We start from the raw sequence: 23428 nt of genomic DNA, 5'->3' as shown, positions 1-23428 counted from the left end.
ACCTCTTTGCAGGTAGCTGCTTAAAGCATTCTTGGCTGTCAATGGTAAAACCCGTGTGCATCGTAGTATCAAAATATTTTACACTCATTCTCATTTTAGAGTCTGACTCTCCACCCTGCCCCAGTTCATTAAGAGGAAAAAAAGAAACCTGTTCACTCTGCCGTCGGAAGACAGGTTTTTGCAAATCAAAGCCATGTTAGCCAGTTTACGAGGGGGCTGGTTGGTGTGTGTCTGCTACCAAAAAGAAAGGAGAGGAGAAGGGATTTGTAAAGCTCTGCCCAGTATTTTATTGACAAGAGTTTGACCTTTCTGGGAAGGGAAGAGACACCACCCCGTTGGCGTGGCTAGTGGAATTCAACAAATTCTTCTAGTGTTTTGGGGATCTGGTTGTGGTAGCTGATGTGATAAACCCGCACAGCTCGGGCAGCCAGGCACTTCAGACTCAGCTTCATCTGAGTCTTCAGGAGGATTTCCGACACGCCGGTGGTACTTTTGTCGAGAGGGGTCTTCTTCTGCTTGTTCGTCATGTCCGTATGAGCGCCGGCCTCCACCAAGCTGATGATGATGGAGTGCAAGGTCAAGAAGTCACTAATGGGCCTGTTGTACTGGACTATGACGTGCAGCGGCGTGTTCCCTTCGTTGTCCACAGCGTTGACGTCAGCGCCGCAGTCCAAGAGGAGCTTGGTGACCAGTGCGTTGGGGAAGCTGCAGACGTCGTTGGTGTGGAAGTCGTCCACCGGCGTGCCAGAGTTGACGGCGTGGTGCAGCAAGCCAGAGCCGTCTCGCGTCCTGGGATCCAGGTGGATCAAGTTGTAAATCTGCTTGTTGATCCGCGACTGCTCCTCATCCCTGCACTGCGTCTTGGTGGAGATGCACACCAAATACAGGAAGGTAAAGATGTTGCATTCGTAGTTGTCCATGGCTGTGTGGAGCTCAGCATCCTGAGAGCTTTTGACCCGGGCCATCCCTTGCTCTATCTCCAAGACGCTGCACCTCAAGACGCTCTCAATGTCCTTGGCTTTCACCGGCTCGTTCAAGTGTATCATCTGAGAGAAGACTTGAGCAAACCGGAGGAGGTCCTTGTGGGTATTCCTATTGCCTTTCTGCCGCAAGCGCAAGGCATGAAGCCAGAGCTTGATGCACTGCTCAAACTGCATGTTATCTGCATAAACAGCACCGCGGTAAATGATGGGGTGCGAGACATCGATGTTGTCGGAGCCCAGAATTCGTTCTCGGACGATGAGGCCTTCCATGTGGAGAGCGTCCCGGTCCTGCCGAATGGATTCCAGCTCTTGAGGAGTCCGGCACTCTGTCCGGCTGCCGTAGGCTTCTATCTGAGGCAGGACCTCCTTCTCTATAATGTTCTCGCTATCTCTGTACCGCTCCAGCATGGCTAAATACAAATAGTGGTAAGTCTTCATTATATCGTAGTTTTCTCGGTCGTTGGCAAACGAGGCACCCAGGAGCTCCAGAGCTTCTATCCGGCTCTTGCGGTTGCAGTCGGCGTGCGCCAGCAGCAGCTCGACAACGTCGGCCTTGCAGCTCTCGGCAGCCACTTTCAGAGGTGTCATTCCATGGCCGTTCACCATCATGGCAGATTTCCACTTCACCAACTCGCGGACGATCTCCAGGTGACCAGCCTCCGCCGCAAAGTGCAATGCTGTCGCGCCACAGTGTGCTTTGGCATTGGGGTCCGCATGCTGCTCTAAAAGGTAGCGCACCACGTCCACATGGCCCTTGTAAGCAGCGATCATAAGGCAAGTGTTGTCATACTTGTTGGCGATGCTGATGTTGGCATTGTTCTCCACGAGGTACTTCACAATGTCAAGCCGGCCGTCAAAGCATGCAGCGCGAAGCGGAGTAGAGTTGGTCACGGTTGTGTGGTTGACGTTGGCTCCGTGGCTTACCAAGAGCTTGACGACTTCAAAGTGGCCAGCCCCAGCTGCACACCACAGGGCCGTGGCGCCATCGATGACATAACTATGGAAAGAAAGAGACTGAATGTTAAAATTGGTGCAATTAAAGAAAAAATCTTCAAAATAATATCCTATAAAACAGTCTGGAGTCAGTGAGCAGAAGAATTTCAGAATGATAGGGAATGCAAGGGCTAGGTTCACAGTGGGTGGCTGGATGTGGGCAGAAAAGTTGGACAACTACACGTAATGAAATTTCTAATTTGGAGGAGAGTACAACTTCTAGCAAAGGGGGCATGATTTTCCAAAGCATGTATAGAATCCAATCTGTAACTGAGGCAGGATTCATCTCAACCCTGCAGTAGATGGCAACCAATCCTCGAGCTTTCTAACAGCTACAGGGAGGACTTAGACCAAAATAATGAATATAGGGGTTTAAAAAAACAACAACTAATGATGTGGTATTTGCATTCAGCAGCCATACTAAAGAGAACACAGAGCGTTTGCCATCTTGGATACACCTAGTAGTAAAAGTTTGTCACAGGTATCCAAATACTTTGGGATAACCTTCATGACACTTGGACAAATGTGATTTCAGATATTAGTAAAGAGAAGGCAAAAGGAGTTACCAAACATTCAGTTGCAGAAATGGGGCAGTGATAACATCTTTTGGCCTTGGGACTGCACAGCCTACCCCAGGAGAAAGCCTTAAGCAATTTTTCAAACTGTTTTAACCTGTCAGTTGCATCTCACCACGCCTGAATAAAGAACCCCAGGCCAAAAGACTTTTCAGACAAATGTGTTTAAATCAATTACAGCTTTTATATTTAGAGGGAGCTTCTTGTCAGAACATGCTGGGACAACAAAGAAGTAATTGGTTTTAAAGGCAGTTCAAAGGAAAGAAGGAAGTCTTACTGCAGAACACGCAAAATAATTCTGAGGCTGGGAAACAGAGGATTTTTACAACAGCTATGGCTTCCTTGGATGTTTGTTGTTGCTGTTGCTTTGACTCCTATGCAGGCAGGGACAGGGATATTTTTTACCACCCATTTGTTTACCATCTCCTACGTTGCACGTCAGTGTCAAGCACTGTCAGTTGTTTTCAAAAGGGAGATTCTGGAGTTCTCCCTAGTGACTCAAACAGTGGCCTAGCCTCTTCAAACTATCTAAGATCAACAAGTGACTAACACAGAATCTCAGGAGGCTTACATTGTAGTGTAATCTAGAATGAGGTACTCCAGCAAAACTCAGTTAGGAGGGACTTATCCACAAAAGTCTAATTCATATAACTGGAATGGCAGCAGAATAAGTAGGTTGCAGAAAGTAGCTGTCCTTCTCCCCCATCCCAAATCTGATGATGAGTAGTCCCATATGACAACCCCCAGAGTTGGCTTTCTGTCTTCAAAAGAAATATTCTCAGCTGTTTAATTATCTCCAAAAGAAAACATTTCTGTATAGTTTTAGAGCTATGTTGGGATTACTATCCTGTCAACTTCACCAGAAACTGAAACACAATCATAATACCTAGTCCATTTCAACAGGAACAACAGACAGCTAGGAGGTGTGGCTGCAGAGACAAGTTTGGTACAGCCTCTGCTCCCCTCTCTGATCTCTGATGGCGTGTCCCACAGCTCCCAGCAACCTCCTCAGCGATGTCACAGAAAGAAATTATCAAGTGCCTTTGGCAAAAGCTAAAGCACCCCATTACCAGGTAGATAGGCATATGGGAAATGTTGATCCTTACATGTTTAAATGCTCTGTGCTTGCCCTTTGGCTCAATAGCCTTAGGGAAGAATAAGAACTACTTCCAAAAGTTAGAATTCTAATATACATCTTAAGACCCCAACTGGCATTACTGTCACGCCTTGGAAGACATATGGAGCTGAAATGTATCTGAAATCTTTCATGTGAGGCCTTTGAACCACTCTTTAAATATATTCCTGATTTTACCTTGGCTCTTTGTCAATAGCTCCCTCCAAGCATTACTCACATGGAGGCTCTGTGTGTTAAGTCACCTTCTGATAACAGGACAGTGGTGGGATCCCTCTGCCTCTTAACAGGTGAAGCGTCCCTCGTGTAAGTAACACATGAAGGGGGTCAATGTATCCAAGCAATGTCCCTGTACTTATAGGGAATTAGATTTAACCAGGACTTTGAACAAATCCATGAGCTGTATCTTTTCCAGTAGGCTAGATAACTCATGCCACTCATTTTTCACTGTTCCTCACACTGTTTTCTACAAACCACTGCCGCATGTAGGAGAGAAAGGAAGAATTCCTAGTCCTCACAACTGCAATACGATGGCAAAAATTAGAAAGGACCAGGCGCTGGCTAGAGATTGGCACCTTCTCCTGAAGCATCATCTGGAATTAGTTGGTAAAGTCATCTCAAAAGTGTTGGTCTATACAGGTACCTTTCTGCATTGTGCCTGTTCTTTATTTACGGTCCAGCACAGGTAGGGTTACATAAATTGATCCAGGGGAAGGTCTTGCCTCACAGCAGGCAACTTTCGGCTCCTTCCACTTTTATGATTCTTGGAAGATCATTTATAGAAACAGCATATGCCAATCAAATGAAGGCATGATGTAACCTACTATATTCCATTGAGTGAAAGGAAGCACCACAACAGCCAGGCTGAATTTATCAATCCACAGGACCATCCCATCTTCTCCTGTTAGAAAGAAGCCCAAGGCCTCCTCTGTGACCACATGCCACACGTGTACGTACATACCCATCAAAACGGACCGTGCCAGTCTGCTGGGTCTGCACACGGTAGTGCTCCAGGAGCAGGCGCACAACTTTGGCGTGCCCATTGCGGGCAGCGATGATGAGAGGTGTCGACCGCTGCCCACCCTGGTGGGTGACGTAGCCCAGCAAGTAGCGGATGTCGCTCTCCGAGCGGTTCAGGAGCAGGGCTGCCAAGGTCAGCACCCGCCCCTCGCTGGCCGCCTTGTAGACGTAGCCCGCCAGGCTCTCCATGGCTGCCTGCTCCTCCCGGGACCGCCAACGCCAGCCGCCAACCTCCCCAGCTGGCGCCAGGGCCAAGCCGGGATCTTCCTCCTCCGCCTCCTCCGCCTCCGTGGCTCCGCAATGGGGAGGTGCATGCGGGCCGACCCCCGTGGGGTCAAGGGGGGCACCGGGGCTTCTCGTCGTCCTGCCGTTCCCCGCCACCACCGCACACTGTTCAGGCCAGCTGTGCCACCCCCAAGCGCCTGCCTTTGAGAGCCCCAGACCCCATGCTCACTGGGGGTTGGGGCAGGCTCAGCCGACCCCCCGCGATGCCCCCTCCTGCTCAAAAGGGACCCTGGCTGAGGGGCTCTGCCTGGGTCCGCACGCACAGCAGTTCCAGGCGAGGCTGGAGCCCGAAGCCCAAACCCAAACCCGGGGAGCGGGGCAGACGAAGGCCCCGGGGTGCCAATTCCCTCAGCCGGGCTCCCCGGAAGGCCTCTGCGAAGTGCCCGGGAAGCTGGACTGGAGGCCTCTCGGTGCGGCGGCGGCTCCCCGGAAGGCTCGCCAAGCGCCGGTCTTGGCGGCGACGGAGGATGGCAGCGGGAGAGGGAGCGCAGGCGGCTACGGGCCGCCGCAGGTGCCCTTCGCGGCCGCCGGACCGGCTTTCGCTTCCCTCCTTCCCTCCCAGCTTCCCTGCGCCTCGGCTCCCGGAAGCGGAAATGGCCAGGCCGGTCCCCCTGGAATCGGAGCCGGACTGGGGAACCTCCGCCCGGGGGAGAAATGTTCCGTAGCCAAGCAGGGCCGCCGACAGCTAGCTGGGCTAAGAGAGAGGAAGAAAGAGGGAGGAAGAGGCGGAGGAGGGGGAAAGGAAGCCACGTGGATGGCTCTGGCCCTTCTCTCCTCTCTGCTTCGAGCCACGTTTCCGGAAGGGCCCGCCAGAGCTCGACTGTTTCCATATTTCTGCCAGGAGAATCCCAGTTTTGGTTTTGGTTTTGGGGAGGAAAACAAACAAGGTGCCCAAAGGACCCCCTTGGAGCCGCGCTGCGTTTGCCCCAGTGGACGGTTCTAGTCGAGGAAGCCGAATTGTTGAGTGTTCATTTGAAAAGGATGTGGTGGAAAAGGGCAAACAGAATGACCAAGCGGGTGGGGCGACTTCTCTATGAAGAAAGGTTGCCGCATTTCGGACTTTTTAATTTAGAGAGAAGGCAAGCAAGAGGCGGCATGATCGACGTTTATAAAATCATGCGTGGCGTAGAGAAAGTGGAGAGAGAGAAGCTTTTCTCCTGCTCTCACCACAGAAGAATTCATGGACATCCAATGAAGCTGAATGTTGGAAGATTCAGGACAGATAGAAGGAAATGAGCCTGGGCAGCAAAACCAACAAAGAATCTTGTAGCGTTTTATATAGACTAAGACTACATGTATCTGATGAGGTGAGCTGTTGTCTATGAAAGCTGCTGCTGCAATAAACCTATTACAGTACTATATTATTCATGTTCTCTTTATGCAAAGATCCAGGATAAGTGCCCTCCCAGGCTGACTGGTTTTTGTATATTTTTTATTTTATTTTTGGAAACATATACAACAGGAAAGCAAGATACAAGCATATTGAGATATATGTGCCAAAAATGACATAAAAAAACAAATATGAACCAGCTAAACCCAGCATTCTGCTGAGAGCAATCTGTTACAGCAGGTCCAATAAGCACGAGATTAAACTCTGTTTTTCGTATTTGCAGGGATGCCTGCAGGTTTTGACAGAAATCACACAATGATGGAATACAAAAGCCAAGGACAAGGAAGGCTTGTAACAACACATGACTTAACCAAAGATTGACTGGGGGCGGGGCGCTAAGAATTCCAAAACCTAACAATGTGGAGAAGAGGTTACATGATGTTACATGATGTTCATTTGAGTATGTAGTAAAATGAAACCAGCTGCCAGTAACTTTATTTTTGTTGCCCTCCCAGCACTCTGAAGTTTTTGTGCAAATTTTTCCACTAATGCCAGGCACTACACCTTGTTACTTATGGAGAGAATGCTTGCTTTCATTGCATGCAAAAGGTAGCCCCGGGTACAATCCCCAACGTCTCCAGACAGGGCTGGGACAGAACCCTGCCTCAAAGCCTGGAAAGCTACTGCCTTTGCCAACATCTGCAGGGGCAGCAATGTGAGTTGTAGTGTACGGACAATATTGAGCCAGATGAATCAGTGGTTTGACTAGAATGCAGCTTCCTCTCTTCCTCGGTTCTGTAAACTGAGGAATGAACACTCGGAAATTCGGCTTCCTCAACTAGAACCATCCATTGGTGTAAACATTAGTGTAAAGCTTGCTTTTCTCTGTACACCCCTCCTTTGGGCTTGCTTCCATCCAGTCAGCAGACACACCCAGAGCAGTGACTCCCACAAAAACACAGCAGGCAGAGAAGGCTCCTCCAAGGGCAAGTCACACTCTTTCAAACACTTAAAACCATTTTGGGTAAAAAAGGGAAATGTGTGTCTCATTTTAAACCATATGCTACTGTGGTCAGAAGTCTAAAAGACATTTGTCTTAAAGGTTTGAAGGTGCCAGAAAAGATTTGGAAGTCAGAATAAAAGAGAAACTGGCAGGTGAATGCTGGAATGGTCCTTGCTGGCTTTATGAGACCACCACAGTATAAACAAACACCTCCACCTCTTTGCACCTGCCAAATGTAGTGGGGACAGGTTTGATATCCCCTTGAACAGGCAGTTGTGTTCCTTCTGCAGACACTGGCTAGTGGCATTGCTCCTCTTCCTCCTAGGAACATAGGAAGCTGCCTTATACAGAGTCAAACAATGAATCCATCTAGCTCAGTACTGTCAAGACTCACTGGCAATGACTCCCCAAGTTTTGGCCAAGGGACTCTCCAGCCCCATCTAACAATGCCAGGGATTGAACCCAGGACCTTCTGCATGCAAAACCAATGCTTTGCCACTGCACAACAGCCCTCCCTCCCGCTTTCTTGTTGCAGACACAGGTCTCTGTTTCCTGAGGCTTTCAGGGGGACCCACCTATTGTCACGAACTAGTCATTTGCTGGAGCCAGCTGACTCGGTCAGTAATGTGATCCTGCTAATTGGACCCAGGGCCTGTTTGGTGCAATTGTTTTGCCATGGTTTCAGTAACAACAAAATTAATAGTTAATTGGAAGTCATGCAACAGGAGCCGCTGCCAGCTGTGGAAACTGCGCAAGGGGAATGCCATGCATTATGCATGGGAGGAATGGCCTGGTTGTGCCATGTGGTTTTTTGGATGGGGTGCGCATGAAAGAGGTGGCAGCAGGAGGAAGGGATGCTGAGCACAAGTCGCCCTCCTGAAACACAGCATTTGTGTATATTCTCCTACTCCGTTCCTCTGGCCTCTGGCTGTTTACACAATCCTGTTTAGTACACACAGTGCAAACTATGGAACTCGCTCCTGCAGGAGGCAGTCATGGCCACGAACTTGGATGGCTTTAAAAAATGTTTGGACAAATTCATAGAGGATAAGGTCATCAGTGGCTACCAACCACGATGGCTACGCTTTGCCTCACCCTTCAGAGAGAGTAATGCTTTTGAAAACCAGATGCAGGAACCCTCAGGTGGGGAGAGTGCTGTTGTGCTCAAGTCCCGCTTGCAGGTTTCCCACAGCCATCTCGTTGGCTACTGTGAGAACAGGATGCTAGACTAGATCAGCCATTGGCCTGATCCATCAGGCTCTTATGTTCTCCATGCCCAGTGTTGCTTTGGAAAGTGGTGTTCACATGGCATTAACCACACCCCATATCTGTGTTATGAGCTATACTATCCTGCATCTATCCTGTTGCTTCTTACGAAATACTGCACTTGGATGTGTTTCCCCTCAAACCATCTTGGATCTAAATTGCAAAAAAAGAATGACCTCGCTGCATTATATGCCAGCAATGTGTGCATAGCCCTCCGCTCCCTTATCTTCCCCTAATCTCCCAGGGTGGATAATCTGATGGTGATTATCCCGAGAGGCATCAAATCCATCACTCAAAGGTTCAGCCCGGCATGCAGAGACCTTGTGTCACAGATGCAGGGCACAGACTCAAAAGATTTCCACGCTTTTGATCTACATACTGCGAATACAGCTTCTCTCTGCCAGAAATGTTGCTTTGGGTCATAGGACTGACTGCTCCAATTAGATTGAAATCGTACAGAAATTAGAATGAAATCGTAATAGAATAGAATCGTAATAGAATCGTACAGTTGGAGGGGGCCATAAGAGTCATCTAGTCCAACCCCCTGGAAGGCCTTATTGTGTGAGGGATGACCCTACCATTAGGCAAAGTGAGGCAGCATTTTGTTTGATTGTTGCAACCTGCCTTGGGATTATGATTTCATGATGGGCGGGCTAGAAATTGGAGCAACAGATGCAACTGTGGCTACATGCCACTTAGCAAAAGTCAGAAGCTTCTACTCCCCCCCCCCCACATCTCTCTCCATCCTCCATTCAGAGAAGCAAAAGGCATTTTAAAGGACACCAGCCAGACAAAAGGAATGGGTGGAACAGTTAGCGAGGGGGTGGCCCCAAAACCCACATTCACCCCACCCTGCCTTTAGTTCTCCACACTTTTTGTAGAGGGAAGTTGGAAGAGTCTTGGTGGGCCTGGGCTAAGATGTTGCCAACCTTATTTTCCTAGCAGCGCTCACATGCCATTAATAGTTGCACAGAAATATACAGTAATCAGACCTTTTCTAACACCTGCTCTCCATACCAGCAAATGCTTCACTGCTGAAATGGAGCAGGGTGCCATTTAAATAGGGTTGCCATATATCAGAAAGTGAAAATCCAGACACTAATGCTAAGCCCGTTTTTTTGGCAGATTTGTCGAGTTAGTTAGTTTGTTCGTTTGTTTGGCCAAAGTTGTTGAGCCTAAAATCTAATTTAAAAAAGAAAGTTTTGGAGCTATTTTTAAAGAAGTTCACCCAAATCTACACTTCCAACATGGGTTGCCATACGTCCGGACATTTCAGCAATTTCCACCCAGATATTGTTTCCGACGGCCGAATCCCAGCTATGTCCAGGAAATTCCAGACGTATGGCAGCCCTAATTTAAATTGAATCCAAGAAAGCATGAGCCATCCTGGATCGGACTGAAAGTCCATCTACTTGGAGCTCCTGTTGCCAGCAGTGGTTGCCCAGATGCATCCAGGAATCCCGTAAGCAGGGCAAATATATTAAAATATTTCCAAGTTTGCATGTTAATATATTGTAGCAGAATTGACTGCTCCCTCCTATAAAAGAATTAATTGATTGAAGTCTGCCAAGGCTTTCATGCACAAAAAAGCACATCAGCACTGTGTAATCATCAAAGTATTTACAAGGCTTCTGCTCTGGGCATCTGGCATTGGTGGTTCCAAACCCCTCTGGATGGGACAGGACAATAGGAACAAGGCAATCTCTCCCAGATTTACCCTCTTAACTCCTAAAGCCACCTTTGCCAAGCAGGTGCCCTCCAGGTACTGCTGAACTACAAACCACAGTTCCTAGGATTGTTTGGGGAAAGCCATGAATCTTTTTATCCCCCAAATCTTTTTATCGTTTTCACTTATTTACGCAAGAAGCAACAATCAATATTCAACAATCCATCCCACCCTACACAGAAGCACCAAATGTCAATTTAATTACGTTTAACTTTTTTAATCATTTCAGTTTTTAAAGAAAGGTATCATTCCGCAAGTTGCCATGTGTCCTTGGGAGGCCTATAACCATGCTCTATCAATGTTGCATATGCAGTAAAACTGTTCCAAGCAGATTGAAAAGTAGCGATTTTCTTGTCTGTTTGACTCTTTTGGACGTTGACCATCCGTTTGTCCCTTAAATCCTAGAGTTGTGAGATCCCGATCTCAAACAGGTCTGCGTTTAGAGTCTTGCAATAGTAAGCAGTGCAGAAACCGTCAGGTGAGTAATGAGATCCTTGTGGGAAAGTGGCTGGGCAGTTTCTGAATAATAAAATAATAACAGGATGACAAAAATGCTAGGATCCAAAGGGACAGCTTGTGCTGTGATAAGTCCCGCTTTTTAAAGCGAATCTTAAAGTGACATAAGAGTGCCTTTAAACGTCTGGCGTGCTTGTCAACGGTCTATGCAGCGGTTGCCAAGGACTCCAACTCCCAACAGCCTCCTCGCAGAGCTAATGCTGAGGGATGATGGGAGTTGGAGTCCGGCCACCCCTGGCGGGCAACGAGCAGACCTAGAGCATGTGCAGAGTTCCTTTCCGCCTCCTGGCGTTCCCGCGCCTCTCCCGTGCGTAAAGGCGCGCAGCCACTGCTGCTGGTGATGGCGGCGGCCGGGCGCTGCTGAGCCTCGGAAGAGGCGGGCCGGCCCTGCCCCGGCCGCTTGGCCCCGCCTCGCCCCCTCCCCGCCCTCCTCCTCCTCCTCCTCCTTTCCCAAGCGAGCATGGAGAGCCGCGGCGGAGAGGAAGGCTCCCGAGCTCGGGGGCGCCCGCAGGAGAGGCGCTAGGCCAGGCAGCCCCAGCGTCCTCCCCATGTCGGGCGTGCGGAGGCGGCAGGCGGCCGGGGGGGTCTCGTCGTCGGGCAGGTGAGTCGCCCCTCGGAAAAGGGGAGATGCTCCCAATCCAGCACCCTGCAAGTCCCTCCGCCCCTGGGTGCTGCCCGTTGGTCCAGCCGCTCAGGAGGCTGCTTGGGCTGCAGCGCAGCCCTATGGCTTTGCAAGCGTGGGGAGACGTAGGTCTCTGCCCCGAAGGCGCTGCAGAGCTTCTCTGTTGCGCCGGGCAGAGATTGAGGAGGGCGCCTCGGGAAGCCGCACGCGCAGGGGCAGGCAGGACAGAGAGAGTGGAGCCTCGCAGGCAGGAGGCCACTTGCTCCAAAGTGCGGCCAGAATCAGGGCCTTTTGATCAGGGACCCTCTCCACTTTTGCACAATATCCTATCATTGCTTGTGGTTTAGACGGTGTTTCGCAACGCCGACTTCTTTGCATGGAATCGTTTTAGGTGCGGGCGGATTTCCCCCGCCCACCCCACATTTTGCAAGGCTGGTTCTTATCTGTGGTGAAATCCTTACAATACTGTACAGTACTTTGAAAAAAAGGATTTCCCTGAGCAGGCAGGTCTCGTCCCCTCGCGGCGGAATATATCGTGCAAGGCATGACAGTAGCAGGAATTAATGAAAGGCCTCTCTTATAAGCCCCGAGGATCAACGACTTTCCTCGCTGATTTTTTTTTTTTTTTAATACTGGATGGATTTAATCATGCTTTTCCTAGAATAAATTTCTGCGACCCACTTGCCACGCTGTAGCAGAGTTTCCAAACGGAAACATTTTTGTCTTGGTGCTGATGTATATTTTAACTTTGTATTATTATGAAAATTTGTGGTTGCTTAATTTGTTTGTGAACCTCCTTGGTAATTCCTATTCGGAATGAATGCTGGTACATAAATTCCTTGAACTGACTAATAAATTGTTATGCATTTTTGAAAGCCTTCCACCAACACCAGCACCCTGAAAAATTCTTCATTTCCAGTCTGATGGAAGAAACTGCATCATATCACGTTTTTTAAAAACCAGCTGAAGTTCTGTTGAAGACTTCAGTCCTCCGAGGGTAGTATCTGGGACCTTCTCTGTGGAGTTCAAATTTAAACTAGATCCAGCTCTAGAATTCCAAAACCATCCCAAATACTTAGTTAAGGAATCTGTTAGGTGTCTCTCTCTCACTTGTTATATTTTAATTTAATTCTTCATTCTAGACAATTTGTGTACTGCTTAATTACAATCTTATCTGAGCGTACTTGTGTCTAAATAAATGACAAGAAGGCTTTTATAAGCAAAGGGGCTACTTCAAAGCAGACTTCCCCAACCTAGTTTTAAGTGGCCCCCACCAACATTTTGGGGCTTCCATCAGGCCCAGCCAGCACAGCTTTATTGTAGTCCAAAACATCTGGAGGGCAGCAGTTTGGGAAAGGTTGCATCTAAGCCCAGAAAGCCCCTCTCTTTTGTCTCCCCATAAAACATGCATTAAAGCGGACTTTCCACAGTAGGAGGCAGCAGTGCCTCTGAATAAAACCAGTTGTTGGGAACCATGGGAGCGAAGATGGCTTTTATGCTGGGGTCCTGCTTGTGGGCTTCTAACAGGCACTGTGAGAATAGGATGCTGGACTGAATGGGCCACTGAATGGGCCTGATCCAGCAGGGCTCTTATATGATGAGCTTCTTGAGACAAGAGACCTCTGATGGGGAGGGACAGCCATCTCAAGAGACATGAGTTTTGTGACACTTTAAAGATAGAAGATGTTATGTACTGAGTTGAACAGGATCCAAATGCAGCAGTCTGATTGGTCCTAGAACAATAGGATCCAAAATGCAGCAGTCTGATTGGTCCTAGAACAATAGGATTCAGAATGCAGCAGTCTGATTGGTCCTAGAACAATACAGCAGTATGATTGGTCCGCAGGAGCCACCCAATCCAGCTCCAGGTGGAAGTGAATCCGCAACCTGATTGGCCTACAGGAGAATCCAGGAATTATCCAATCACGTGCAGCCCATTGTGTAAATAATGTATATAAAGCAGATATTTTGGGGGAACTTCCATTTCCTCACTACTATGAGCTGAATAAAGAGCATGAAATCCACACTCGACACCAAGTATATTTCAGAGGAGGTCTCTCAGTGGCTGCTAACCCTGATCCTCCACCATCAGAGGCAGCGATGCTTCTGAATACCAGTTGCTGCAAACTGCAGGAGGGGAAAGTGCTCAGGTGCTGCTGGCAAACTTCCCACAGGCATCCTTTTGGCCCCTGAACAGGATGCTGGATGGGGCCCCTGTTGCAAGGCCCTTCTGACATTCTCAGTGAAGCTAAAGGCTTTTGTTGACGAGAGCCCACTAAATGCCCTGAATTCTTTGTCAGAGAAGAGCTGGTTTCACCCAGTAAACCTGGACATTGGGGTTAACTGGCAGAAATGAGGAGAACTTGAGTTAACCAAAAGTGGTCCAGCAGGTGACCAGTTCCACTCTTGGTTGGCCAAGGTATAATTTTTTCCCCACCCACCACCCTGGTATTTTGACATAGCCCTACTGCAACTTTCACCAACATGCCTCCCTCCAGAAGTTTCTGAATCTAGCTTCCCTCAGGCCCACATCAAGGCCAGTGAGATGATGGGGGTTGTAGTCCAAAACATCTGGAGGGTGCCAACTTGGGGAAGGTTGCTCTGTTGCATTGAGTACCACAGGTTAACCCTGTGTGGGTGTGAAAACTTCCTTCTGTTTGTAGTTGTGTTTGTAAGTTGCATGTAACATTATTACTATTTGTTGTATTTATGACCTACCTTTCTCCCAAGCTGGGATGCAAGGCAGCTTCCAACATTTAAAAACATTGTAAAATGCAAAATTATTTTAAAAAAACTCCTACCTAAAAAAAAATCATTAAAATATATCAAAACACGTTTTAGAACCAGCAATTCAAGGACAATTTGCCCAGTGATCAGCATCGCCTGCTCCTCAGTTTCCAAAGGTCGGTCTGAACAGGAGGGTGGAAGGATGACAAAGGCTGGCAGAAGGATAACAAAGAAGGAGCCAGTCTGACCTCTCTTGGGAGGGAATTCTGCAGTATGGGGGCATCCACAGAAAAGGCACCCTCTCATGTGACCACCAACCTTGCCTCTGATGGTGATGGGACTGAGAGAAGGTGCTCATCTTAGCACCTAAGCAGATTCATGTAGGGAGGTACGAGATTTCAGGTAACCTGGGCCCAAGTCATATAGGGCTTTATAGGTTCTAACAAGTACTTGTGCCCAGCAAGTTGTTTTCGCAGTGGAGTAACCTGTTTCCTGTCACTGGTCTGAATCAGCATTCTGGGCCGGCTGAAGCTTCCAAACACTTTTTAAAGCTCTTTCTTTACTATTGAATAATTGTTCTCCTTGGCAGGCATGGAGTGGCTCAAGAGGAAGACGCCTGCAGGAACCCCCGGTTTCATTTCGACTTGTGGTTTTATTTCACTCTGCAGAACTGGGTGCTGGATTTTGGGCGCCCCATTGCCATGGTGAGTGCCGCTGCATTTTCATTGCCATCTGGTGGCTGTTAAAAATGTGGGTTGTGGGCAGAAAGAGGTTGGTCACTCTATGTGACTGGGGGACAGGGGGCGACGACAAATTTTGGTTGCAGCATTTGGAATTTCCCAGAACCAGGAATTGTCAGTTCCTCACATGTTAGAAGATTTAGGACAGACAACAGAAAGTACACAGTGCCTTAGTTAAACTCTGGAATTCCATGTGATGCAGTGATGGACCCCAACTTGGCTGGCTTTAAAAGGAAATTAGACAAATTCCCAGAGGTTGAGGTTACCAATGGCTAGTAGCCATGATGGCTGTGCTCAGTTTCAAAGGCAGCATGCCTCTGAATGCCAACGTCTGGGAATCACAAGTTGGGAGAGTGTTGTTGCAGCCAGGGACCTGCTTTGGGGCTTCCCTTTGAGGCATCTGTGAGAACAGCTGGATGAGATGGGCCACGCGCTTGATCCAGCTGCAGGGCTTTTCTTCCATCCATAAATTCCTGGGACAGCATTACCCAGGCAGCCTTTTCTTTGGAAGAGAGAACGCTAGAGATTTTGAAATGCATGCTTTATTTACAAGTAGACTATACATGAAGGTAAGCGTGTGCTCCTGTTAAGCAACAGATCTGATATCCCTTGAGAGAGAGAAGCCTCTCAAGGTGCCTTCAGTGCAGTGTCTCTACTGGTTCCCAATATGAATATAAGAAGAGGCCTGTTGGATCAGGCCAATGGTCCATCTAGTCCAGCATCTTGTTCTCACAGTAACCCAAGCACAAAGCACTCCCCCCCCCCCCAGCCTTCGCTATATGGGCACAAACTTCCGAAAAAGCTCTGTTAGCTGGCAGGAATGCAGGGGGCAATTGTAAGGGGTGGGGGTATTCATCCTTCCTTGTGCCTGGAGATCCTCCCCCATTGCCCCTGCCCTTATGGGGCAACATGGGGTTAGGAACTGGTGTTTTCTTGATCCTGGTTAGAGTCTCAGGCTTGGACCTGGGAGAACAGGGTTCAAATTCCCACTTGGCCATGAAGCTCACTGGATGACCTTGGGCCAGCCACTGACTCTCAGCCTAACCTACTTCATAGGGTTGTTGTGGGGATAAAATGGGAAGGGAACCAAGCATATCACCTTGATCTCCTATGTGGAGTAGAAGCAGGATGTAAATGCAATGAATGAATGAATGAATGTGGTGGTCTCTTTTTCATTTACTGCAATCACTGTTGCGCTTGGGTTTTGCTGCACAAAAGCAGGAAGGAAATGGCTTTTGTGGCCAGCCTTGACAAAAAGACCATATAATATAATAAAACTTAAAAAAAGTCCACTGCTCATTGTGGGCTGCCTGTGATGAAACTCATCCCTTCTTCCGTTTTCCATTCTTTCAGATCGTGTTTCCGTTGGAATGGTTTCCCCTGAACAAGCCAAGTGCTGGAGATTATTTTCACATGGCTTACAATGTCATAACGCCCTTTATTCTTCTGAAGGTAAATTTTTGAGCTGTGTTCTTCTCTCATTTCTGCTGAGATCTTTTTGTGTGTTTTGGAAGGCTGAATAGCGGGAATAATGATCAGAGTGGAAAGTGAATTCTCTGAAACGATGGTGCTGAGAAGTAGTGCTGTTCCAAAAATTTTATCATGTTCACTTATTCATGCTACCAGTTAATAAGAAAAAAAAATGCACCAGAGGAGATAAAATTTCAATGAAATTCTCATGGGTGGCATGCAGGGTTTCTGTTGTGCTCGCCTTACTCTTGAGATTGTTCGTGAGAGTCTGTTCTTTCATTCTGCAAATCATCTTGCCAGCGGTCTACTTCACAGCTTTCTTAGGTGACTGCTCTCTGGTTAAAAGTTCAGGGGGAAACATCATAAAGTAACTCCTCCTGTGTAGCTTTTTCAGATCGGGAGGCTGCAGAAACATTTACTGGAGAGAGAAACACAAATGCCACCTCTCAGTGGCGTAGTAAGCTCAATGAGGTAGAACTATGGAAGACTCTTGTGGCTAAGGAAGAAAACTTATGAAAACGGAGGACAGATTTTGGCACAGTGCTTCTCGGAACACACACTGATACAGTCAAATGTCACTGTTAACATGGTATTGCTTCATGACTGTGATGGGTGTCATCGGGTAGTGCTGCTTGCATTTCGCATCATCGGTTAAAAAAATGACAATAGCTCTCCAAGAAGCATGTTACTAATGGCAAATGTCAAGCTTGGAGTTGGCATCTCAGAGCCCAGCAAAGTAAACTCAGCCATGATAGCATTCACCAATGACAACCTTCCCCAAGCTTTTGATGTTGTTAGGCTCTGACTACCATAATCCCTAACCATTGGCCGTGGTGGCCGGATCTTCTGGGTTTTGGGAGTTCAGAGCATCTGGAAGGCACCTGGTTTGGGAAAACTGGTCATGAAATATTAGACGGCATAACTGCAAATGCTTGCTATAAGTAAAGCAGCTTTTCTCTGGCAGAAAACTGGGGCTAAGCAATTAATAATACTTAGCATTTTTCTAGCATATTTTTTTTAGTGATCACATATGTGATCTTGCTGTAATCCCTACAGCAGCTATGCGATGCAGCCCAAATGATTCAGCAAAATAAGCTGCCGGAGCAACCTGCTTTTGAGTGTCTGTTCTCAGAGATAAAACATTCAGATAACAATTGTGTCAGAATAACCACATACAAAGGGTTTTGTTGAAATGCAAGCAGGTGGGTGACAATTGCTTGTGACCTGAATAGATGCCCATTACAAGGTAAGTTTATATAGGTTTGTGTGTGTGTGTGTGTGTGTGTGTGTGTGTGTGTGTGTGTGTGTAAACACATTCGGGTCTTTGGAACTAGCAAGGATGTTTTCTGCAGTAGTTAGGTCAGTGGGAATGTTTAGGTTTCTGAACCATAGGAACTAGAATTACTCTTTTCCCCTGGCTTCAACTCTAACATAAATTAATTTGGGACCAGTCTCATAATTTCATTCTGCCTTATATGACTTAATGGCCGGCATTGCCTTTTAAATTTGATATGAAATTGCATTTCAAGAGCTTTGCAGAATGGGGTGGGGGTGGAATCAGCCACTGGTTGTGGGGCACAGGAACTCTCTCAAATAGTGCAGTGGAGGCAATGGAATTCACCGCTTCTGCTGAGTGGTGCTTTTGATCCTTCAGGCTAATGAATAACAATCAATTGCTTTGAGTGGAAAGGGTGGCTGGATTAGTTGCAGGTCAGTGGAGGCTGCAGTTCTGCTTTTCAATTTTTAATTTTAAAAATAGTCCTTTCCTTTAGGAAAGAAATGAAATTAAAAACAAATGAAATCAAGAAAACCATTGGAACTCAAGAACTGTGAGTCCTGTCTACAGGATGTTTCCAGCTCTTGCCTGAGGAAGAGAGGGGTGGGTGGGTGTAGGGCAGAGTCTGATAGTCTCTCCATGTCCTTGAGAGGAGTTTCCCATTGCAGCTCATCGAAAGGTCCCCCAAGACTCTCCCACGGTCCATGGTGTACATCTGCATCATCACCTTCGTCATGGGAGCCAGCATCCACCTGGTGGGGGACTCCGTCAACCACCGGCTGATCTTCAGCGGCTACCAGCTCCACTTGTCCGTCCGGGAGAACCCCATCATCAAAAACCTCAAGCCAGAGACACTGGTAACGAGAGGTTTTGGTGCTTCCTGCCTGTTTTGTTTCTGCTGCTGGCTGGGAAACTTTCATTGGCTTGACTCTCATTTCCTTCCTTTCCAGATTGATTCATTTGAACTGCTGTATTATTATGATGAATATCTGGGCCATTCAATGTGGTAAGTAAACCGCAGGGCGTTTCCCGCGCATCAGGTTGGGGTATTGTGTTGGTGTTCCTCACTCCCCCCCCCCCACTTTTCTTGGAGGAGAAAATGTCACTCAACAACAATAATAATTCCTATTTTATTTCATAAAATCTATACACCATTTAATTGTAAAAAAGCAGCTTACAAAGAAAATAAAACAATAATATAATCAGCAAAAACAACTCTTTAAAACATTCAATGGATAAAATCCGTAATAAACTAAAAACAGATCAAATCAATCACCAACATTTACATCTCTTGGTAGGCTTGTCTAAACAAAAATGTTTTTAGCAGGTGTCAAAGGGAGTACAGCAAAGGCATCTGTCTGATGTCAAGAGGCGGGGAGTTCCAAGTGCTGCCATACTAAAAGATCAAGTGCTTACAAATGTGGAACTGATATGATGTGGCACTTGTAACGGGGCCAGTTCCACCAATCAAAACAGCTGAGTGAGCATAAGGCGATCTTGCAGGTGAACTGGTCCCAGGTTGTTAAGGGCTTTATATACTAATAGCAACACCTTGAACCTTGTGCCTCTTTTTCAATTGGTTCCCAAAAATCATTTATGACAATTAAAATCTTGGCTTGGTTCCCTCTCCTCCACAACAGGTTTTTAATTAAACTCTGCACATCTCTTTTGGCTTGATCCTTTGTGGAGGTGCATTTTACAGATCTCTCTCTCCCACATTTTTTTTTTGGGGGGGGGGATTTTCTCACCCCCTATTAACAGTAGCATAAGAGGTCCGTTTCTGGTTGTGTCCGCATTTCGCTCTCAAACAGTCCTGACAGGAGGAAGGCGTGACTTTAGAAGGCACATACATAAATGATCCTCCACTGGGAAGTGGAGGGGGGAGCAGCAGTAACGACCCAAAATGAAATGAGCATTCTGGATTTAACAGCGATAGGCAGCTTGAACGGATAACCTTTTCTTCTGTTGCGTGTGTTCCCTGGTAAAATTGGTGACATTTATCCCTGGCTAATATGCGGCAGAATTTGGCTCAGAGAGACTTGACGTCTTTGGTTCTGGTTATTGACCTGTGATGCTAGCCATTGCCCTGGGCTGCGGAAGGAGCAGTGAAATGTCCTTGCTGCCTCTTAACTTCTGCATAAGACCTGGAAGACAGCAGCTTGCATGAGAGGCTCCCTTGCGCTTTTCTCCTTAAGCCATTCCTCGCATCCAGTTCCACCCAGACTTCTCTCACTGACCTCCCCAGAAGCTCTGTGTTATCTCCCAAATCAATTGTGCTTTCGTTCGTTCGTGTGGCCATGGGTGCTTGCCAGCTGCGATTAGATAACAAACCGAGCATCTAAGCCAGCCCCTGCTTTTACTTGATTAAGAGCTAGGGTTAAAGTCAGCAGTTAGTTAGACCAGCCTCCCCCACCAACTGGGGATGATGGGAGTTGTAGTCCAAGACATCCGGAGGACAAATTCACAGAGGAGAGGGCTATCATTGGCTACTGGCCACAATGGCTGTGCTCTGCCTCCACATTTGGAGGCAGCAGTGCTTCTGAATGCCAGTTGCTGGAAACCACAGGAGGGCGAGAGGACTCTTTTTCTTAGGTCTTGCTTGTAGGTTTCCCACTGGCATCTGGGTGGCCACTGGAAGAAGAGAATGCTGGACTAGATGAGCCACTGGCCTGAACCAGCCAGACTCTTCTTATAAGGGCAAGGATTGCTTGCCTGCCTGCCTGCTTGCTTTATGAATGAATGAATGAATGAATGAATGAATGAATGAATGAATGAACTTTCTGGCTCTCAGGGCTGTAAGGAGCAGATTGAAACCGTCTGCAGAGGACCTGGTCAGATCTCTGGGAAAAGGGACAGAGCACAGACCTTTACTACCACAATGCTCTTGTTCAGAGACTTCACCCAGTCTTCATGCTGTTACAGCTGAAGCAAAGATCCCCTCTTTTCTGCATTAAATCTGGGGAGGTGCCTGTTGACAGTGTCTGCTGATGGCTCCGTTGCAATTGTGTTCCCTCTCGCAGGTACATCCCTTTCTTCCTTATCCTGTGCATCTATTTTTCCGGCTGCTTCATCCCCATTAAAGAAGAGCAGCAGAGGATACCTGTGGCTGCTTTACTCCTCATTGGGCCCAGCAGCCTCTATTACTGGTAAGTGACCCAGGTGTGGCTTTGGAGAGGAGGAGGAGGGTGAAGTCATTTAGATGCTACACAGCTACATGAGGCCATGGATGCATCATCGGGGGGTGGGCAGCCAGTGTTCAAAGGCTACTGCAAACATCCTGAATCTTAACCAAGATCCCTAGTTGTAACTTGGAAGAGTAGAATTTGTTCCTCTTAAGTAACACACATCTGTTTTTAATTGTTTTTCTGGAATATTGTTTTTCTTCAAAGTATTGCTGGTGCTGCTTTTAACTGTGATGTAAAGTTGTCCTAGATCAGTGGTTCCCAAAGAGCATGGTACAGCCCTTTGCGGGGGGAGGGGACATTAAAAGACAGGGGGCACTGGAGGTGTAAATGACTATCAGACCTTGAAAAGCTGGTATCCCTGAATCAAGTTCATCAGTCTTGTTGAATTAATTAAGCTAGATAGCTTTATTTGGTTTCTAAAAAATAATTGTTAGTTAATTACCATTTTGAATTTCATTGTGTTCTTATCTTCCTTAGAAGGGTCATGCAAACCACTATTCTGAATCATTCTTTTTATAGGGTAGGGGGCCCACTAGGGATGAGTTTATGGAACCAAGGGGACGGTGGCCCGAAAAAGTTTGGGAAACACTGGTCTAGATCATTTCAATAGTTATCACAACAATTGTTTGCAACCTGCCTTGATTCAGATTTCCTACAGCAAGGCAGGACACAAACGTCAGAAATAAACTGTGTGCTGGGAAGCCAACCTGGGAGACCTCTTACCTGAGAGGCATCTTCTTCTAGTGCTGAATGTTGTCGCCTTCCCCATCTGCCTGCTTTCTCTTCCCTGCTTTATGAAGAAGCTCTCTGACCCGCGTCCCTTTCCCCCCTGCTTGCAGGTACCTTGTCACAGAAGGGCAGATCTTCATCCTCTTCATCTTCACCTTCTTTGCTCTGATGGCTCTGGTGATGCACCAGAAGCGGAAAGGCTTGCTCATGGACAGCAACGGACGCTTCCTTTTCTACTCCTTCATCATCACACTGGTATTGATCGCCCTGTGGGTCGGCTGGCTCTGGAACGACAAGATCCTCAGGAAGAAATACCCCGGTGTCATCTACATTCCGGAACCGTGGGCTTTTTACACCTTGCATATGAGTAACCTTCACTCTGCAAAGGGGGAGAGCATTTAGCTTTGATTCTTTGGTTGGGGGGCAGCGGAGAGAGAGAATTTGAAAATGCAACCCTTGGCCCCAGTCTGCTCTGTTGCAAGCACCATTGAAGAGGGCATGATGTGTGCAGTGGATCAGGCCCACAGTACAGAGCAAGAGACGTTCCTTTCTCCCCCACCACCACCAAAAAAATTTCAATGGCTAATCCTAACATAGCTCAGATAAAGTGCTGCATTGTGGTCCTATGCAGGTTTACATGGAAACAAGCTCCAGTGAATTCAGTGGGGCCTACTCGCAAATAAAGCCAGGCCTACTCAGAAATAAATGCTGTTGAATTCAGTGAGGCTTCATGCCCACGTAAATTGGGTTAGGGTTGCAGCCCATGTCTGTTTAGGATCACAGCCTTAGTCCGTAATAAGGGCATGTGTGGGTTGTACAGAGAATTATTTACACCCATTGGGACCCACAATTGAACCTGAAATATTTGTCTGCTTGAGCTCTTGGTTTCTTCATCCTTCTAGTTCCTATGGCTGATAAGGTAACCTTGTAAGCACATCAGCAGAGACTGTGAGGATCTCAGAAACCAGAGAGGATCATCTCCAGCAGGCCTCCCATGGTCAGGGCAGGTTCAGCGCTATGCATACCCACTTGTTCCCTGTTTTCCTTCCTGTGCCCTGCAGAATAAACTATGCAAAAGAGAAGTGAATCTGCTTCTTCTGTACAGTCTAGCTGAGTTCTCGCTGCCTTTTTCTTAAGGCCCAGGGTTGGGAGAGGCCCGCCGATGTCTGCTTTTGATTTTGAGAGCAGCTACTGCTGAAATTTTCAGTGGGAGTTGCTTTTTTGTTTTTGTTTTCTTTATCTTAATGGATTTTGAAATGCCCTCTGATCATTTTGTAAGAGGAAGAATACCGTTGATCCCACTGGGGACCCCACTTCTTAAATCACTCCATAAGGCCCTGCTGGGCTCACCATCTGAAGCAGCTGGAGGGCACCAGGTTGGGGAAGGCTGTAGAAGAGGCAGTTGCGTGCACACAGCCATGTTCAGAACCTGATCCTAAAGCAGAAAACCTCAAGAATGGCCACTGAGGCATACTCCACAGCTCTGATCACACTCTGATCAGGAAGGCTAAATTTCTGCCACTTGTCGAAATGGATGTTTCCTCATTGCCGCATGCCCTCTTTGTTCCACTGTCTGTTCTCTCTATGCTTTTTCTCCCCTTTGATACTCAGGTAGAATTTTTTTAATTCTAAGGGAGGTGCACGGTTATTTCTTCAAAACTTTTTAAGGACTTGTTGAGTAGAACTTTCCTTTGTAACCTCAAATTCCTGGACTGAACCTTCATTGACTGTTCACCTTCCATGACTTTGCCGTGTGTACATTTATCCTGAGTGTGATCCAAACTAAAAGAGTTTGTTGGCAGAGAAATAAAAGTTTGCTAAAGTCTTCGTGGGCTGAGATTTTATTTTAT

At 47.3% G+C, this 23428-nt stretch overlaps 3 protein-coding genes across 3 annotated transcripts; 2 read left to right on the top strand and 1 right to left on the bottom strand.

The window, feature by feature from the left end:
- Window positions 1–263: 263 nt before the first annotated feature.
- FEM1B (fem-1 homolog B) lies at window positions 264–5024 on the bottom strand. Its single transcript, XM_081170725.1, has 2 exons — window positions 4645–5024; window positions 264–1980 (listed from the first exon to the last, which is right to left on the bottom strand). The coding sequence occupies exons 1-2, from the start codon at window positions 4890–4892 to the stop codon at window positions 345–347; spliced, it is 1884 nt and encodes a 627-aa protein (XP_081026851.1). The 5' UTR covers window positions 4893–5024; the 3' UTR covers window positions 264–344.
- Window positions 4891–6815, top strand: LOC308572864 (uncharacterized protein; the record flags this gene model as incomplete). Its single annotated transcript, XM_081169294.1, has 2 exons — window positions 4891–6295; window positions 6602–6815. The coding sequence occupies one exon, from the start codon at window positions 4891–4893 to the stop codon at window positions 5929–5931; it is 1041 nt and encodes a 346-aa protein (XP_081025420.1). The 3' UTR covers window positions 5932–6295; window positions 6602–6815.
- Window positions 6816–11272: 4457 nt separating this feature from the next.
- Window positions 11273–23403, top strand: CLN6 (CLN6 transmembrane ER protein). The gene is made up of 7 exons (XM_081171296.1): window positions 11273–11430; window positions 14768–14882; window positions 16272–16370; window positions 18333–18521; window positions 18615–18670; window positions 20685–20810; window positions 21689–23403. The coding sequence occupies exons 1-7, from the start codon at window positions 11378–11380 to the stop codon at window positions 21978–21980; spliced, it is 930 nt and encodes a 309-aa protein (XP_081027422.1). The 5' UTR covers window positions 11273–11377; the 3' UTR covers window positions 21981–23403.
- Window positions 23404–23428: the final 25 nt, after the last annotated feature.

Source organism: Podarcis bocagei (genome assembly GCF_964188305.1).
Source record: "Podarcis bocagei genome assembly, chromosome: 14".
Lineage (NCBI taxonomy): Eukaryota > Metazoa > Chordata > Lepidosauria > Squamata > Lacertidae > Podarcis > Podarcis bocagei.
This window is presented reverse-complemented; position numbering and strand designations above follow the sequence as displayed.

Excerpts from the sequence above, each read along its gene's own strand:
- FEM1B (XM_081170725.1), bottom strand. The coding sequence starts at position 4,892 with ATGGAGAGCCTGGCGGGCTACGTCTACAAGGCGGCCAGCGAGGGGCGG. Across the intron at positions 1,981-4,644 it reads GGCACGGTCCGTTTTGATGG|TTATGTCATCGATGGCGCCA; the intron begins GTATGTACGTAC and ends TTCTTTCCATAG.
- CLN6 (XM_081171296.1), top strand. The coding sequence starts at position 11,378 with ATGTCGGGCGTGCGGAGGCGGCAGGCGGCCGGGGGGGTCTCGTCGTCG. Across the intron at positions 11,431-14,767 it reads GGGGTCTCGTCGTCGGGCAG|GCATGGAGTGGCTCAAGAGG; the intron begins GTGAGTCGCCCC and ends TCTCCTTGGCAG. Across the intron at positions 18,522-18,614 it reads ACCTCAAGCCAGAGACACTG|ATTGATTCATTTGAACTGCT; the intron begins GTAACGAGAGGT and ends CTTCCTTTCCAG.